The 19,830-nt window shown below is 35.7% G+C and overlaps 1 protein-coding gene across 1 annotated transcript in view; it reads left to right on the top strand.

Annotated features, from left to right (window-relative positions):
* The first annotated feature begins 2,902 nt into the window (after window positions 1–2,902).
* The window catches only part of LOC144371439 (ankyrin repeat domain-containing protein 26-like), a 56,579-nt gene continuing 39,651 nt past the window's right edge, over window positions 2,903–19,830 (top strand). The window contains exon 1 of the mRNA XM_078033755.1: window positions 2,903–3,069. Coding sequence (XP_077889881.1) covers window positions 2,903–3,069 — 167 coding nt within the window. The remainder of the gene's footprint in view (window positions 3,070–19,830) is intronic.

Below are 19,830 nucleotides of genomic sequence, written 5' to 3'. Positions count from 1 at the left end.
GTGATGTGGGCCATATGTGGAGGTCCTGACCCGAAAGCCTAGAGAAGCAGAGTTCATGAGTGTCTCCATGCATCTATTCACTCATTTTGCAAATTTGACTGAGTCCTGGAAGATAAAGTGCAAGTCAGTCATGTAGGTTAGAACAGTGTCCAAGATAGCATGTCTGATCTCCTTCATTTCAGTTAATATTTAGGGGTAAAACAAACTAAGTACTATAAATACAATAAAGAAGGCTCTGTAAAGGACACAAACTAGGCATTCAGTGTTCATGGTTCCAAGACTGGATTGCTTCTGAGTGAGGGCTTCATTATCCTGTGATGGCAGGAAAAGTGGGAGCAAGGTGCTACCAGAGGCATTGGATTAAGTGCAGGGATAGGAAATAATGCCACAGGCCCTGAGGGGAGGGAGCAAGATCAAGGGAGGGTACAAAAAGATTACGGAGATCATTGCCTGGTCATGGGGACTGTGGACCATGGTGAGTATTTTGAACTTTATTCTAAGAGGAATAGGAAGTCATCTGTGCCTGAATCAGGGTGGGTGTCATGGGTTGGCTCCTGGTATAAACTTTCTTCATTGAACTGATTTTGTTTTAACCCAACTGTTATGTAGTTCTCCCATTTTCATTATATCAAGGTCTCTAATTTTGTTGGACCATTCATTTAATGAAGACTTTTTGTGTTCCTTGTGTTATCACGTTTCTCTGATTCTTCTTGACCCTAGTAGCTTGAAAAGGTGCATGCACATTTGAAGAAACCATTACTTCTTCCAGACTTAAGGACTTATTTGAGGATGGGAAAGCTTTTTCCTTCAGAGCAGTATGGGAGGACATGCTGACCTAGTATAGCACTGGTCTAGTGGCAATGGAGCAACATCTTTGTTATCTGAGGTTGAAGGATGCATTGCTTCTCTTTTAGAAGGCACAACTGTTGGTAACATGAAAACCTTCATGGTCATTGGTGGCTAGAGCTATGGGAAATCTAGAGTTGCTATGAGGACAAGCTGGGTCATAGATAGTGCCTCTATATCCATGCAGAGAAGGTGAAAGACATATGGGCCAGGCAGTGTGCACACTTTGGTGCAGTATCAGCTGCAGGCATGTGCAAGGTAGATAGGCTTCCTGTGGGCAGAGAAGTAGTAAGGAAAAGCTAGGACCAAGGACAGAAACCAGGGCTGGCAAAGAGTGTCTATGACGTGGGACCTAGTTTGTTAAAGCACAGGACTGTAAGATCAGATCTGATTGTAGACACATAGGGCTTCAGGGAAGGACCAGAAGTAGAGCTTTGCCTGGCTGCTGTGTATCTACAGATCTGAGGCCTAATCATGGATGCATAAAGCTAGAAACCTCACCTGTGAATTGAAGTATGGTGGCAGGGACATGGAGGTGTTGAGGATGGCTGTAAACATGCACTATTTTTTTGTGAGTGGAACTGAGGAGAAACGTGTGTCGTGGCACAGAACAACTCTCTTCAGGCAAAGCTACATGGTGGTGGGGATGGTTAATGGGACTCTGGGTGCTTACATATGTTAATAACACCATGAAACAGAGCTGGTGACACATGTGTACGTAACTTCAGAGGCTGCTAAATATGGCGAGCAGTGGCTCGTGACTGGTGTTGGAAGTGGTATTGTGCATGTGCAACTGCCAGTCCAACATCTGGCAGTGTGCATGGATATGGCTGCAGGTGTACACCCATCACATGGGATTGTGCCTCCAGTATGGGCTGCAGCCTTCGTGTTCTCTTGCACAGGAAAAGGCTGTTTGGTGACCTTGAGTATGGATTTGTGGCAACTCTAGCTGAGGTTACCTTGGGTAGGCAGAATCTAGAGGTAGTGGTACAGGTGCTTGGAGACTGTGAATGCAAACACCTTTGAGGCTTTTTGTAGTAGGGAAAGATGCATGGTTCCTCTGTGGCTTTTGGTTTCCTCAGTGGCAAAAACTACTGCAGTCTGTTTGGAGCAAGCACCTGAAGTATGTAATGGCAAACCCTGAGGGAATGCCAGAAATGAAGGCTAGAGTTGTTTACAGAAGGAGACAGTGCAGAGGTTGTGGGGGTTCTGGGCACAGTAGCCACTGGGGACCATGATTTCTTCGGCTGCAAGTTGATCCATGTGTTGCACTACTTCTTTGTTCCAGGTCATCTCCAAAAGCTCATCTCTTCTTCTCTGCTCAGTAATCTGGGTCGGGAGAAACCGAATCAGGACATTTTGGTACTACACTTTAAAGCCTAGGGTGATGGTTGTTACACTATTCTCCTTTTGCTTTTGAGTGGAACTGGTGGGCTGCTTACTCCTTCTTTGTGTTGAGCAGAGCTATGTCAGGGAGTGGATGATGCAGCAGAGTGACACTAAAATTGCTTTAGGCGCAGTTATTCTGTTGTTTTCTTCTAATCTGTTGCTTTAAATTAAATGCATTCCTGAATTTTTCCAGATTTTTTTCATGGACATCTTAAGTCAGGGATCTCCTTTTTTGCCATTTACTGAATAAAGTAATAAAAAGAGTGCAGTATTTGTTTCCTGCTGTGGACATAGGCAGCTGCGCAATGGCAGAGAGGATGAGTCCTGCCCACCCAGGTCTGGGTGTGGGGGGTTCTCACCTGCCCGCCATTGAGGCCCACCTGATTCTGGTGGGGCATCTCTCTCACTGTATGGGCCTTGGAGGGTCTCAGAGCAGTCCCACCTGGTTCTTGGTGGGGTCTGTACAGAATAGCCAGGCGCTGATCACATAAAGGGGGCGGACCTTCCAGGAGCCAATCACCTAGGGCCATGCAGATTGTGGAATGTGCATTTGTGTTTATCAGTGTCACCTAGCAACGACTATTTTGTCAGTTGGTTGGCATATAGGTAGTGGCAGACCTGCTTTGGTAGGCCACTCGACAGAGGTTGTTACCTAATTGTCTTTAGGATGGCTAGAGCCTGGAGAAAGTTTGTTTATATAAGCCTGGGAATCAAGTTTTTCGGATATACCCCTCTTGGGAAGATCCACCAGGCTGCCAGAAATTGTGAACTGGGAAGAATTAAGCGTTATCTGGGACGTGGATGTAATGTTGATGGCACCGATCATAAAGATAGGTAATAGGGTCTGGGAGGCCAGGGACTGAGGGGTAAGGGACCAATGGGCTGATGGAATTGAAGCCTGCACCATCCAGGCTGTGCCAATGGGAGCAGAGCAGAAAGGATACCAGTTCTCCTTTCACCAGAATGTTTGACTTTAATATTCTGTGGAGTCCTCAATATCCAGGAACTGCACACCTTGGAAGTTCAGTAACCAGGACTTCTAATGGGCAGCTAAACAAAACCAAATTTTTAACTGGTTTCCCAGACACTTAAAATTTCCCTATAAGGTCACTGATTTTTTTTAAAAAAAATAAATACACAAAACAGATTTAATGTACACATTTTAAAAAGCATTGAAAAATTTTCAGATGTAATCTATTACCTCTTGTGTCCCAAGAGCCTCACAAGAACTCTGAATTGGGAAGATGGCTCCATGTTCTTTCTTCTTTTTTATATTTTTAAAATTCCTTCACACTAGTATATTTAGGGGTGTGTCTTCCACCTCTAAAAATAAGATTTTACTTATTTCTCACATCCTTCACTCACTAATTTATGAAATTCTTAGGATAACTTGGTGTCATCTTAATCATCCAACCATTTTTATAACAACAGTGTTGACAATCCCTGAATTTTCTGGAAATACTTCATTAACTTCAGTTAGTGAAGTTAACTACCTCTAACTACCTTTCCACAGAGGACACTAGAGTTCACTGGCAGCTTTCACACTATCCAAAACACCAAACACAGCATGCTTTTTCAATTTTGTTATCACTTTAGACTAAAGTAAAAAAGCATCTGCCAAAAGCTTCTCGCACAAAATTCCAAAATTGCTGATTCCACTGTTCCAGTACCCTTTCCTGTAGTTATCCATTACTGTGTATCTGTACAAGCATGAAGAGTAGAGCATTGGTTGAGAGCATCCAGGCAGTGCAAGCTCTCAGTCACCAGGGCCAAGGGAGTAGCACACAAAGGGTGCCTAGTCTGTACAGTGCTGCCTGCTGCTGCCCTACTGTAGCTTGCCCTACTCTGTTCTGAAGCGACTAAGAGTATCAAAGGTAGGCCCTGCTTGTGGTTTGTGCATTAGAATACTCACTGACCCCAAATGTGAGCTCTCTCTGTGGTTATCAATTTCACAATAAAACAAATAAAAATATCTGTACATTTTTTAGTTCCACACGCAGTCATTTAGGGTCATGATGACACTAAGAAAATGTTTGCAATGAACAAAGACTTGCCATTCTGTGTATCGAAATACATTATTAACTTTCACAAATTACTTGTTTGCCAATGGCCAAAAGATTAGTGACTGGAACAGGATAAAAAGAATACTCAAATATCCGGAAGGGAGAGTAAAATGGAATTGGTAGGTAGTGGCATGCACAGTTATAAATGTGGTACAGCAGTTGTCATTAAATCATCTATTTGAGGAGCAATAAACAGCTCAAGCCATAATCAACAGCCCAATACCACTACTCTTCATCTTCAAAATATTGTAGCTGCGAAATTTATTTCATTTGTTAGACTTAAATTCCTTCTATTGCCAAGGACATGAATATTTTTTTCCTATGTTCATATGTCACTTTCACTTGAGCATCTGTAAAATTAGAGTATTTTATCTGATTAAATTAGAATTCCAAGTTGGAAATGTAGCTCAATGTTAGAGCACTTCTTGCATGTCAAAGCAAAGGGTAAGGGTGTAATCCCCAGCAAAACAACAACAATAACATTGTCATCGTCATCAACATAATAAATTTCAAAAAGAGAGGTAGGAAAAAAAGAAGTCTTCTTTCAAATTCATTATTTCTTAGAATGCCTTTGCCAACATGAAGAAAGCATTTATGTTTTTTTCTAGTACATTTCTATATAGATGTCCTATAGTGCATTTCATCTATTGTAGATATTACTATACATACATTTCTTATATATGTATATTTTATTTTACATATGCAATTATAGGTTAATAATTTTGTTTTGGTGAGAATAGAAGAGAGCAAGTATAAAAGATTATTACTCCTGAAAAATATTGCTTTACTTTATAAAAGTTTCACATAAAAATACTAAACTTCTCAACTTTAGTATTTTTAAGTGGAACTTTTATAAAGTATAGCATTAAAGAATTATTCTTTAATTCTATTCATTTGTACTCATAAAATGAATACGTTTTTAATGCGCAAGAACTGCACAGCTACTTATTTTGTATTTGACATATTCTACTATCTCAGAGAACTCTTACATAAAAACTTTCTAGGTGTGACCAGTTAATTAAAACTGACGTGATAGGACTCAATTTCAAATGAAACAGTTCTTCCTCCTTTTCAATCATGCATTCATGGAGGTAAGAAATTGTAAACGTCCCTTGTGAAAAATTAATTCAGTATTAAATACTGAACATTGAAAATACCTGATTCATATATAAATCCCATATATATAAATACTGAATTAATTTAACCATACTAATTCATTTGGGTTCTTTTTCCTTTGGCATTAAGTTTGCTTTCGGTTTGGCCTTTTACTGTTATTATTCAGCCTACTTTACCTATCATACATATTTAAACTGAATTTAAATGCCATCCATGTCATGAGAACTGCCATAAATCTATTGTTTGTCTCACATTTTACTTAAGGTAAGGCACCATGAATTATGATGGTTCTTTATTTTGTTTATGAAGAAAAAATTAAATGCTGCCAATTATAGTTGTAATGCAGCCCGAATTATTAGTGGGATTCCATTGTCAATGTTGTTAAAATGATAAGAAAAAAAATCATCTTAGACTCATTGAAATACATAGTTTTAAAAATATATTTTTAAAAATCACTACAATACTACTAACTTATTAGTTGAAATACTCTTAGTTGATAAAAAGCAATAATATTGATTACAATAGCTACCAATTATGGAGCTGTTGCTGGTGTTACAAAACCTTCAGATGTTTTACATAGATTCTCCATTAAGCGTCCTGGTAGTATTCAGGGAGATACTCATTTTAATCCTTACTTTTTTAGGAATTTGAGGGAGAGTAAGACTGTGGGATAACTAGTACATCACAGAGTCTAAAGTAGAATTCATACTGAAGATGAGCTAAATATCAAGTCCATCTTCTTTCTAGGCAAGTGGGCTGCTCTGCTCTGGGGATGTGGTTCTGTGGTAGAGCCCCTCCTTACCTAGAATGCTTCAGGCCTGGGTTCTATCCCCAGCAATATGAAAACAAAGCAAACAAAAATAAGTAAAACCAATGGAACCAGTCACAGTCGCACATACCCATGATTCCAGTGACTTAGGATGCTGAGGCAAGAGAATTGGAAGTTTAAGACCACAGTGGGCAATTTAGTGAGACCCTGCATCAAAATTGTTTATATAATAAAAATGTGCTTAGGATATGACTCATTAGTTGAGTAACCCAGGGTACAATCCCCAGTAGTATCAGAAACAAGAAATAAGAAGAAAATGTCAGTGGCATAGGCTAATCATTCATTAATAAAATAAGTAATGACAGCTACTAAATATTGTACCTTCTTCATAAGAAAATAGAGGAATTATGAGCTACTTATTGTTTATAATTGCATAAATAGTTGTATATTTTAAAAGGTACCTTATGAATTCCTAATAAAGCTTCTTACTTGCACAGAACCCCTCTACATTATGCCTGTGCCTATGGCAGACCAGCAGCGGTGGCTCTTCTAGTGAAGAGGAAATGTAATGTCAATTTGTGTGACAGTGATGGCAACACACCATTGATGAAGGTAGATATACCAGTGGTTTTGCAGGAAATGAATTTGATGAAATGCTTAGAAGAAAAATTGGTTAATGCCATTTAGTTATAACTAATGAGTAAAACGTGAAATATTTTTCTTGGATTTCCAAAATTAACAATCTATTTCTTGGTTAAAACCAACAGGCCCTACAATATGAGGAAGAGGAATGTGCAATTATTCTTCTAGAACATGGTGCCAATCCAAATGTTCACAACAACAAGGGTGAAACTCCACTCCACTATGTTATCTTTTATAGGAACACATTAATAGCAACAAAACTGCTTTTATTCAACGCAGATATTGAAGCCAAAAACACGGTATATACATCAATCACTATTATTTTCAAAATATTTAAAATTTTTCTTAAAATTAACAGTAATGCATGTTAAAAAATACTGATCATAAACAAATTTTCTTTTTATTAAAATACTAGCAAATGTTGGAAGTTCTCCTCGTATTCTTCCTCCTCCTTTTGTAGCTCATGTGTGTATTTAGTTTGCCTCCATCAGTTGAATCCACACTTAGAATTCAAGAGACTCATGCAGAAATCTGAACTTCAAGCTTCTGTGAAGGAACATGATGCGGTCCCCTTGAGCCATAGTACTGTGTGGTGTGGTGTGCAGGGTTTGCCTCCCACATGCTGGGCACACATGTTCTTCAGTTTGCTTCTGGCAACTGCAGCACTTACTCCAATCACCTACTTTGCCTCTATAAATGAGGTTACAACTCCTCTTTTTTAATATAGTGTGATAAAGATTTCATGGTGTTTTCTACTGATATACAAGAATATGGACTACATAATATATTATGAATCTCTTTCATATGGGATTAATTGTTTGAATTTAGAATTTGGAAGTTAAATAGTTTTCTCTATATATACTATAAAAATAATGTTTCCGCTGGAATTTTTGAAAGGCTGATTAGGTCACTCATTGCTAGAATATATAAATTATTACTAGAAGTAGATAACTCATGGACCTTGCCAGCTGTACTATGTATCAGTCTTCCGCTTTGTTCCTTAAAAATGCAAATGTTTAGTGTCTTTCATGATGCTACAAGTACTCTGTGTAGATCAGTATAAATCTTGATGATACACAAAATTTCTGAATTAAATTTTGCCTAAAATTATAAGTAACTTTAAGTAGCAATTAAAGTGGATGAGAATAAAAAGAATTTTGGAAAATAACCAAGCATTATGTTACCAGGATTGTCGTTACAAGTGAGAATACATTTTCAATGAGTTATAGTTTTACATAGTAGTTGAATTAATTCCCCCAAAATCTTACATGCATGGAATTCCAGTTGAGTCATTGATTCCCTCTTTTCCATCTGTCTACCCCTCCTCCTCCATTCTCCCCCTCCTATTCTCCTGGACCTCCTTTCACCTGTCTATTTATTTATATTTGGTTGATTCTTTTTACTTATACATAAGGGTGCAATTACCTGTGGTATATTTATATATGCATATAACACGAATTTTAAAGATTTCCTTCTTCATTGCCTTCCCTTTTTCATTATCTCTGTGCCTCTCAATCTTCTTTTTCTACACTAACGATCTTCTTTACATCTTTTGATATTCTGTTCTTCATTTCTTTTTTTTAATTAACTCCATCTTCCACATATGAAACATTTTACCTTTGAGTTTCTTATTTGACTTATTTCACTTAGCATGATATTCTTGGATACCAACTCATTTACCAACAAATGACATAATGTATTTTTATGGCTGAGTAATACTCCATTGTATGTATGTGCACCAGAATTTCTTAATCCTTTCATCCATTCACAGGTATTTGGGTTAATTTTATAATTTACCTGTTGTGAATTGTGCTACTGTAAACACACATGTGACTGTATTTATATACAGTTACACGTAAAATTTTGTTTTACTAATTTTGGGAAAATACTGAGACATAGGATAGCTGTTTCATGTTGTGGTTCCCTTCTTAGATTTTGGGAAATCTCCAAACTGTTTTCCAGGGTGGTTTTATTAGTATGTAGTCCCACCAACAGTGTAAACGTGTCCCTTACCCCCACATTGTTTTTTTTTTTTTAACCAGGGAGAGAGAGAGAGAGAGAGAGAGAGAGAGAGAGAGAGAATGAGAGAGAGAGAGAGAGAGAGAGAGAGAGAGAGAATGAATGAATGAATATTTATTATTATTAATTTTTTCGTTTTCAACGGACACAACACCTTTGTCTGTGGTCCTGAGGATCGAACCCGGGCCACACGCATGCCTGGCGAGCATGCTACCGCTTGAGCCACATCCCCAGCCCCACATTCTTACCAGTATATATTACTGTTTGTGTTCTTGATAATTACCATTGTGGCTGGAGTAAGATAAAGTTTTAGTGTAGTTTTTATTTGCATTAACATAATTGCTAGAGATGTAGAAGACTTTTTTATATATAGTTGGGACATTTGTGTTTCTTTTGAGAAATTTCTGTTTAGTTCTTTTGCTCAGTTATTGACTGGGTGGTTTTTTTGTTTGTTTGGAGTTTCTAAAAATATTTATATTTTAATTCTTATTGGACACAATACATTGATTTTATTTATTTTATGTGCTGCTGAGGATCAAACCCAGGGCCTCACATGTGCTAGGTGAGTGCTCTACCACTGAGCCATAATCCCAGCTCTGTGCTAATTTTTTTTGAGTTGGTTATTTCTCTTTGTTAATCCCTCTCAGTGGATTAGTTGGAAAATTTTTCTCCAATTGCATAAAATAATATATTTTTGTATTGAACTTTCTGACATGTAAGATAAATATCTTTCAACTTATAATAAGAGAAGACATAGGAACAATTATGAAAAAGCAACATAGTTTACTCAGACTCTATCAATTTTAAGCAGAAATTTCTTACATTGGAATCTGGGATTCTAATTTCATAAATAAAAAAGAATCAAGTGGACTTGTATAACATGGAGAAAACTTCCATGTTGCTGGAAAGCTCTCAGAAATATATTCCTGAAACTTCAATTGTTCACATGTGAATATCTCCAATAAAAAATCAGTGTCAAGTAGGTGTTAAGCAATGGAAAAGCTATTTCTGTACTACTGGACATACAATTCACAGTTGTGTAAATTTTCTCTTAACAGTAAAACAAGGAATCTTTTCTATGAGGCTTGGTATTACTGGAAAAGTAGATGATCTTCAGAATATGATTTATACACCCTACTAGTGAGTTGAGAATTTGGCTTGTTAGTGAAATATAATACTTATATTCTTTACTAATATGTATTAGGGAATGGGTCTATTGGAATATAAAATACATTTTATGTCCTAAAGATGCTCTTGGTTGAGGAGGGTTCATGTTACATAACTCCAAGATGCCAGGATGAATGCTTGACAGCGGCAAAGATCCATGGAAACATTAAATGTATGAAGCAGTTTTAGAAATGCTGGAGTTCATGTGGCCACTCTAGGCAGAAGAGAGGCATCTCAAAATGAAAGAGCAGCACGTATGGAAGCAGAATGGGAAGAGAAGAGAGTGGCTACTCTTAATTTACATTATTATTATATGCTTATGTTCATATAGTGTTTTGTAAGGTTAACTTCAGTTGAAAAGTAGTAATTTTTTGAATAAACTATATTTGTTGTTTTTCAGAGTGGCCAAACACCACTTTTACTCGCCATAAAGAAAAACAGAAAGATGATGGTAGAATTTTTTATTAAGAACAAAGCAAACATACATGAAGTTGATGATAAGGGAAGGTATAGTACTTTATATTTTTTGGTAAAAGGTTAATATTGTAGTAAAATCATTCAAGTTAAAAATATTAAATTAATGGGAATGAAATAATCATTGGAATAGAGTGAAATTTATGAACATAAACTAAAATTAAAGAGAAAAGCAATTATTCAAACTGAGCAACACAAATAAGAGTATGTAGTATGATTCACATGCCCTTATAATTATTGGCTGATGATTACTATTTGATTTTGTTGATCACATAATCTTGTGTTAGCTAGAGTTTTCATGTTAGTTTTGTAAAATATAGACTTTAGTTTGTGCTTTTATTCAGTATTGAACTTTTTAAATTTTCTGCAATATCTCATCTTCTCCTGGTATAGTTTTCTTTTGGAAATGCTGTGTTGAGTATAGATAGACATTGAGAATTATTTTTCCTTTATATGACTATTTTCTTTAAATTACTTAATTTGTAGAATATTGATTTCAGATTTTTCCTAAGTGACGTCTAATTAGTCTTAACAAATCCTGAACATTTATAATGAAAAAGAGTGTAACGTATGCTTGAAATCTGGTTGCAAGATTATGCATGTAGCATTGATTTCAATGCCTGGCAAATGCTTCTCAGAGTGAATGACTGAAGCAACAATTATTATTATTATCACCAGTGCTACTGTTATTATGTTATACCTGCAAATACCTTTTTTACTCCTTGACCTTTGGCTGACTGTGAGTTACAATATATTACATCACTCTAAGAAAGAAATGGAGCTTAATTCATTGAAATCTTTGCTAACTCCAGATGAATGACCTCATCATAATTAATGTTCATTGAAGGATTTTAAGATTGTAACTCTCCCCTTTTGGGACACGTGATTTTTTTTATGTGTTTGTTTTCCTTTTAGACTTAAAAATGATTTAGAAAGATAAAGATTTGATCTTCCAAGATGTATATGTCTGTTAGTGTATGTAAAGCTAGATGTCAAATTGGTAAAATGTATTACAATGGCTTTTTAAACAAACTTATTAAAATACCTAAATTTGAAGTTATCTCTCTTATTTTAGAACAGCCCTCATGTTGGCTGTGCAACATAAATCAACACACATAGCTGAGCTGCTTCTTCAAAGTGGTGTTAATGTGTCTGCTTCAGATAATTGTGGAGAGATTGCCTTGTCTTATGCCATTGCTAGTGGAAATACTGCATAAGTATTTACATTACAATACTAATCAACATTAGATGTATATCCACAATAGTTACAGCTGTTGCATCTTATATATGAGGTGAGATTTCATAGCATTACTATGTATGGAACCGTAGTGAGTTAGGACAGTTCTTTAGTCAGAAACCCTTCAAAGTCTAGCCAAGAAGCAGTGATGATACTTTGATTAAGCAAAGAGAAGGATGGAGGGGTAATGGAGGCAAGAAAGATGGTGGAGTGAGATAGACATTATTACCTTGGTACAGGTATGACTGCATATATGATGCAATGGTACATCCTGTAAAATCAGAAATGAAAGTTGTTGCAGTTGTGTCCAATGAATCAAATTGCACTCTACATTCATATATACATAATTAAAATGGATTAGTTATTTAAAAAAAAATAAGTAGTGATGTGTGCATGAGTCACCTTCAAGGTTTGTTCTCTCCTCTCTCTTCCCCTCTCCTTTCTCTTTCTTCTCATGCATGCTGGGAAATTTTCCTACCACTGAGATATACCACTAGCTAATATCTTAGGACTTTGTAAACCTTTATCCTTAGGGTTTCCAGCATTATCCAATTCATTTCAAGCATAACCCCGCCTCATAGGGAAAGATAGTATCACACCTATGATTTTATAGTTTGCTATTTGAGTCTTGAAATTCCCTGTTTAGCTGAAGTTAGCTATTCTACCATCCCCCTTTAATTTATCAAGGACCTAATGATATCCTTGAAGTGTAAGGAAGATAATTCTGTAGTCAGATGGAGGGGAATAAATAGATTTTTAAATTGTTCCTTTGTCTCTGTCAGTTCTGTTGCTGTGGTGTTTCTGCCAGACCTGGCCCTGCAGTCTGGTAGTGAAGAGCTTTTATTTCAAAATATCCTGACTTATCCAATCCCTGAGTCTTCATAATAACCCACACTTAGACTCAACACTCTTTTTAGTTCTCATGCACTCATGCTTTTTTATTCAACAGTTGTTTCCAAGCAGAAGCACTCTGCTTTGACATCTTGGCCTCTAGCTTTGGCCAACAAATACTAAGCACTCTGACCCTGTCCCCCTTTTAGGAACCTTACGTGGAATCCCCATATTAGCCTTGCCCTTTCTGGTGCATTATCCTTTTAGGACTTTGTCTTTTCTGTCATAAAATTAAAATCATTCAAATCTATTAGAAAGCTTCAAGTAAAGCTTCAAGTAATCTCTGGAAGAGATCAGAGTTTTCTGTCATCTTGGCTAACAGATCTGTGCCCCAAATCCTTCCATCCCTTGAAATAGATTTTCTTTGACTGCAGGGGGTTCCACATCACTGTTTTCCATGGTGAGTGCCGATTTAGATTGGCACTTCTAGTAGTTTTCCCAAGTAATGGAAATTTCCAAGCTGTTAGAATCGCTGCCGAAAGTTTTCATCATTTATTAAGGTCTGCCTCAAAAGGAATAGATTAAGCAGATTCATTGAATCTAAGAGAGCTAAGCCCCATCATGACTCCTCAGTATCCATTGTGTTAAAGAAAATTTTGTGTTCCAAGTCAGTTGGAGATCAACATGGAAATGTAGCTACACTTATCTGCTGATTCTGTTCAACTAGGTAGAGAAGAAATAGTAGTAGTCCAAGTTTTTGGCATTTGTTAATTTCTTACCTTTGTTATTATTGATTAGTCTCACAGAAGGGGATGATTATATTCTCTAATTTAAGGAGACATTTATAAATACTTATAAATTAATTGTTGATTTGCTTTGAGTTATAAAGCACAAAGAAGAGCCCAATTGATCATGAAAATTAGGACTCAAGCACTTTTTAAAATAATTTTAACTTTTGAATATTAGAACCTATGAAAAATGCACATTAATTCTAGCTGAGATTGTAAGTAGTTAAGTATGCCATTATTTTACTATTTTGCTTAACATGTTTCAATATTATCTTAGTAAATCTCCATAACAACCTGGTGAAGTAAAGTGATACAACCCTTATTTTTTAAAAGGCCTTAAGCCTAAGAGAAAGAAGTTGTGCAAGAACAGAAAACTATTTTTTACAGAGACAGGGCATTTTCTGAGTTTAAGCTACACTAGTTAATATATTTACCTCTCCTGTTCTCAATTAATGATCATTTCACCTTTTTTCTTCTTTCACTTCAAGCTATCAGTGCAGTGACACATGCAATTACCCCAGCTACTTAAGAGCCTGAGGCAGGACAATTGCTTGAGCCCAGGTATTTAAGATCAGCCTGACCATCATCATGAAATACCATCTCACAAAACAGAAAAAAACAAACATTGTACAAATAATTTTCAAGTTAACAAAATGTTTATAGGGCATACAGATTAGGAGAGCATATGAAAAAGTTCTGATACTAGATCTAAAACATTATAAAGTATTGAATTATATTTGGTCAGTGTTTTCATATGAGTGTTAAAATACCAATTTTATTGCTTTTTTCAAATATAGAAACAGGAACTTAATACTTCAATACATGAAAGCACAATCTAGAACATCAGTAAATTTCAATCCAGGTAAGACTTAAAAAAATGAGTTACTCTTGGTGTTCATGCTCTGTGTAAATAAGAGTAAGAATGTTTGATCACAAAAGAAGAGTGGAAAAAAATAAATGTTCAAATTCCATTCATATTTTTTATATCTTTCTTGCTCATATAGAATCCAGGATATCTTAATAATTAACTATAAGAAATTTATCATCTAAATGATATTGTCTGAAGAAATTTTACATAAATTTTGGCCCTGAAATTTTATGTCTTTGCAGAAGTAAGAATATTTTTAAATTATACATTCTGTTTTGTATATGGTCACATGATAGCAGATTGGACTTGTTATAAAACCAGGTGTTCTTGTCAACTGTTAATATCAGCTCCTATTGAGTGCCTACATTAGTGAATTTCACAGTGATATTTCTATACACACATATACAATACTTGAATCCGGACCACTCTCCTTACTTCCATTTTCCCCTCTACTCTCTTTTTCATCCCCGGTCACCTTCCCTCTTCCTTAATGTTCCCTCCATCATTTTCTAGTCATTCTTATTTTCTTCCCAGATTCCACATGTTAGGGAGAGAATGTGATAATTGGGGTTTTGTTTCTGATTTTTTCACCTTAACATGATGACCACCCTTTCCATCCATTTTACAATTATTGTCTTTGTTTCTTTTTTAACATTTTTATTTGGGGTTTGAAATATACCATTTCCTGGGCCTTAAAATTTCTACTCAGAAATCTAATATTTTTCTGATATGTTTATATTTGCTTTGGCCATTATTATAGAAAGCTTTCATTGCCTGTAGCCTGTACCTCTTCTCCATTATGTGTACCAGTGATTCATAAAAGTAGTCTATGAATTGTGTCTAGTGGTTTTGTAATTTGTTTACAGTTATTTTGATTGTTGTTGATATTGTCTGAATGTGATATTTCATCATCAACTTCAAGCTCTGGTATTTTTTTCTTTCACTTGATCTAGTCTATGGGTCTAACTTCAACTGGATATATTTATTTGAGGTATTGAGCTCTTTATTTTCAATATTTCTAATTGATTCTTTTTCAGAATCTGTATTGAATTGTTTTTTTCATGCCCTGCATTGTTTTCCTTAATCTACTCAGTTTTTTCTTTGCTTCATCTTTGAAATAATTCACTATTTTAACATTTTTTTGAATTTTATTCAGGCATATTTTATATTGCATTATCTTTGGAAATAGTATCTAGGGTAATTAACTATAAAACAGTCATGCTATTTTGCTTTTCATCTTTCTTATATTTATATATTGAAATTTGTACATCTTCAAGGATATATATCTTTTCCACATTTATTTGAGTGTCTGCTTAGGAAACAGTTTCCCTGGATGATGTGTCTTACGCTATTGATTAAATGTGTGATATTGAATTATTTTCCAAATGGTGTCTCTATTGTAGTTTCCTATGTCTTATCTGTGACTCCTGAATGGTGATAGCTTGCACTGTTAAGTAACAATTTTCTTTGTCAGTGTTGTGAGAGTGGAGTCATGTTAGTGAAATAGTAATATAGGCAGTAGAGTATCTGGAATGCATTTTCTGTGGTGGTTCCTCCATACTTGTCAATAATATGGTGTCTGCAAATATATGGGAGATACTTAGGCTGAGAACCTGCAAAAATGAAGATCTCAAACTCGCATAATTCTGTAAGAGTTTCTTCATTTATTTCTAGTCTTGATTTAGTGTGTCCAGACCATTGAATTTTAGCCATCTCTTTCCATTACTAAACGTGTGCGTTAGGTTAAAGCTTTTTATCGCTGTTCTTATTTTTAATTTTTTTTCAGCACCAGGTTTTATTTTATTTTTTAAATATGTATGACGGTAGAGTGTATTTTTTACATACATGGGCTACATCTAATTTTTTTTAGGATCAGAGAGAACTTTTGGCCTTTGGTTTTTTTGGTATTGGCTTATTTCACTAAGTATAATAGTCTCAAGTTCCATCCATTTACCAGCAAGTGCCATAAATTTCATTCTTCTTTATGGATAAGAACTACTCCATTGTGTATATGTACCCCATTTTCTCTAACCTTTCATCTGTTGAAGCTCACCTAGGTTGTTTCCTTAGATTAACTATTGTGAATTGGGCTGCTGTAGACATTGATGTGGCTGTGTCACTGTAGTATATTGATTTAATTGATTTAAAGTCCCTTGGAGATATATATATATATATATATATATATATATATATATATATATATATATATATATATATGCCCAACTCTCCATCATGTCAACTTAGGAACTGATTTCCTCAACAAGACTTATAAATTGCAACAAATAAAATCAAGATTCAACTGGGGTGATACCTGGTTGAATGGTTTTTCCATTCCACATTCTCAGAGGAATCTCCATACTGTTTTCCAGAGTACTTGCACCAATTTGCAGTCTCACTAGCAAAGTATGAGTGTAACTTTTTCTCACATTCTCTCCAGCATTTATTGTTACTTGTATTCTTGATAATTCCTATTTTGACTGGACCAAGAATGGAATATCATTGTAATGTTAATTTGAATTTTTTAATTTCTAGAGAAATTTAGCATTTTTGTGTTTTTTTCTACTTTTTATTGATTGTATAATTTTTTAAGTGCACGATAACAGTGGAATGCACTACAATCCTTATTACAAATATAAAGCACAATTTTACCTCTGAATATAAAGTATGTTTATATCAATTTATGCCATTTTACATGTACTATTTTGCACTACAATTCGGTTTTTTATTTTTATTTGTTTCAGTTAGTTACACATGACAGTACAATGACCTTGACATATCATACATTTGAACCACATGAGATACAATATCTCATTTTTCTGAGTATACAGGTTGTAGATTCACATTGATCATGCATTCACATATATACACCAATAATAACAATGTCTATTCCATTCTACTATCTTTCCTATCTTTCCAACCTCTCCTCTCCCCTTCCATCACTTCTCTCTTCTTAATCTAAGGTAGCACTGTTCCTTTTTATCTCACATCTTCATACATGTGGTTTGTATAACAATGAGGCTCTCCTTCCACCATCCGTGCAATTCCCTTTCTCCCTCCCTTTCCTCCCACCCCTCTTCCCTGTGTATAGGTAATCTTCTTCCCATGCTTTTTCTCTCTTCCCCATTTTGAGTCACCTCCCTTATATCAGAGAAGACATTTGGCATTTGTTTTGGGGGGACTGGCTAAATTCACTTAGCATAATCTGCTCTAATGCCATCCTTTTCCCTGCAAATGCCATGATCTTATTATTTTTTAGTGCTGAGTAATATTCCATCGTGTATATATGCCACGTTTTTATCCATTCATCCATTGAAGGGCATCTAGGTTGGCTCTACAGTCTAGTCATTGTGAATTGTGCTACTATATCATTGATGTTGCTGAGTCCCTGTAGTATGCTGTTTTTAGGTCTTTTGGGTATAGTCCTAGAAGAGGAATAGCTGGGTCAAATAGTGGCTACATTCCCAGTTTTCTAAGGAATCTCCATACTGCTTTCCAAATTGGCTGCACCAATTTACAATCTCACCAGCAGTGCAATTCTGATCAAAATCCCAATGACATTCCTCACAGAAACAGAAAAAGCAATTATGAAATTCATCTGGAAATATAAGAGACCCAGAATAGCAAAAGAAATTCTAAGCAGGAAGAGTGAAACAGATGGTATCACTATATCAGATCTTAAGCTATACTACAGAGCAATAGTAACAAAAACAGCATGGTACTGGCACCAAAACAGGCTGGTGGACCAATGGTACAGGATAGAAGACACAGAGACTAACCCACAAAAGTACAACTACATTATATTAGACAAAGGTACTAAAAGCATGCACTGGAGAAAATATAGCATCCTCAACAAATGGTGTTGGGAAAACTGGAAATCCATATGCAACAAAATGAAATTGAATCCCTATCTCTCACCATGCACAAAAGTTAACTCAAAATGCATCAAGGGTCTAGGAATTAAACAAGAGACTCTGCATCTAATGGAAGAAAAAGTAGGCCCTAATCTTCCTCATGTGGAGCTAGGCCCCAACTTCCTTAATAAGATGCCTATAGCACAAGAGTTAAACCCAAGAATTAATTAATTAATTTGGGATGAATTCAAACTAAAAAGTTTTTTCTCAGCAAGAGAAATAATATGTGAGGTGAATAGGGAGCCTACATCCTGGGAACAAATTTTTACCCCTTACACATCAGATACAGCTCTAATCTCTAGGGTATACAAAGAACTCAAAAAGCTAAACACACACAAACACACACACACACACACACACACACACACACACACACACATAAACCAATCAACAAATGGGCCAAGGACCTGAACAGACACTTCTCATAAGAGGATATACAATCAATCAACAAATATATAAAAAAATGCTCACCATCTCTAGCAATCATAGAAAGGCAAATTAAAACTACCCTAAGATACTATCTCACTTCAGTAAGAATGGCAGCCATGATGAAGACAAACAACAACAAATGCTGGTGAGGATGCGGAAAAAGGGTACCCTCATACACTGCTGGTTGGATATTGAGCATTGAAAAAATATATTTGCTCACCAATTGTATTTCTTGTTCTGTGAACAACCAGTTTCAGATCCTTTGCGCATTTATTCACATCCTATGACCACTAGAAGAGAATATTAACTATATTGGGTTGTGTGTGTGTGTGTGTGTGTGTGTGTGTGTGTGTGTGTGTGTGTGTTAAGTTTTTGATTTTTTTTTTCATGGGAGCAAGTAGTGGGGATTCAACTCGGGGGCATTCAACCACTGAGCCACATCCCAAGCCCTATGTTTAATTTTATTTTATTTTTATTTTTTTTTTGTTGTTGTAGATGGACACAATTTACTTATTTACTTGTTTATTTATTTATTTATTTATTTATTTTTATGTAATGCTGAAGATCAAACACAGGGTCTTACACCTGCAAGGCTAGTTTTCTAGCACTGAGCCCCATACCCAGCTCTGTTTTGAATTTTATTTAGACATAGAGTTGCTCAGTGCCTCACCATTGCTGAAGCTGGATTTGAACTCTTGTTCCTCCTCTTTCAGCCTCCTGTGCTGGTTTGTTTTGAATTCATTATATATCCAGAAGACTAATGTTCTGAGGTGCAGGTGGTAAAGATTTTCTCCCATTTTGTAGGTTCTCTGTTCATGTTCTTGATAATTTTCTTTCCTGTGAGAAAGCTTTTTACTTTGTATCCTTCCCATTTATTGATTCTTGATTTTATTTGTTGCAATTTAGAAGTCTTATTGAGGAAGTCAGTTCCTAAGCCAAGATGATGAAAAGTTGGGCCTATATTTTCTTCTAGTGGGTACAGGATGTCTGGTTTAATGCCTAGTTCCTTGATGTACTTTGAGTTGTGTTTTGTGCAGGGATAGGGGTAGGGGTTCAATTTGATTCTGCCACATGCATATTTCCAGTTTTCTCAGTACCATTTGTTTAAGAGGCTGTCTTTTCTTTTAATGTATGTTGTTGGTGCCTTTGTCTAGATTAACAAGACAGTATTATGTGATTTTTGTCTTTGTGATGTCTTTTCTGTTCCATTGGACATTTTGCCTGTTTTGGTGCCAATCTCATGCCATTTTTGTAGCACTATAGTATAATTTGAGATCAGAT

The sequence above is a fragment of the Ictidomys tridecemlineatus genome, chromosome 16 (assembly GCF_052094955.1).
Source record: "Ictidomys tridecemlineatus isolate mIctTri1 chromosome 16, mIctTri1.hap1, whole genome shotgun sequence".
Classification (NCBI taxonomy): Eukaryota; Metazoa; Chordata; class Mammalia; order Rodentia; family Sciuridae; genus Ictidomys; species Ictidomys tridecemlineatus.
The sequence above is the reverse complement of the archived record's forward strand: the minus strand, read 5'-3'. Positions and strand labels throughout refer to the sequence as shown.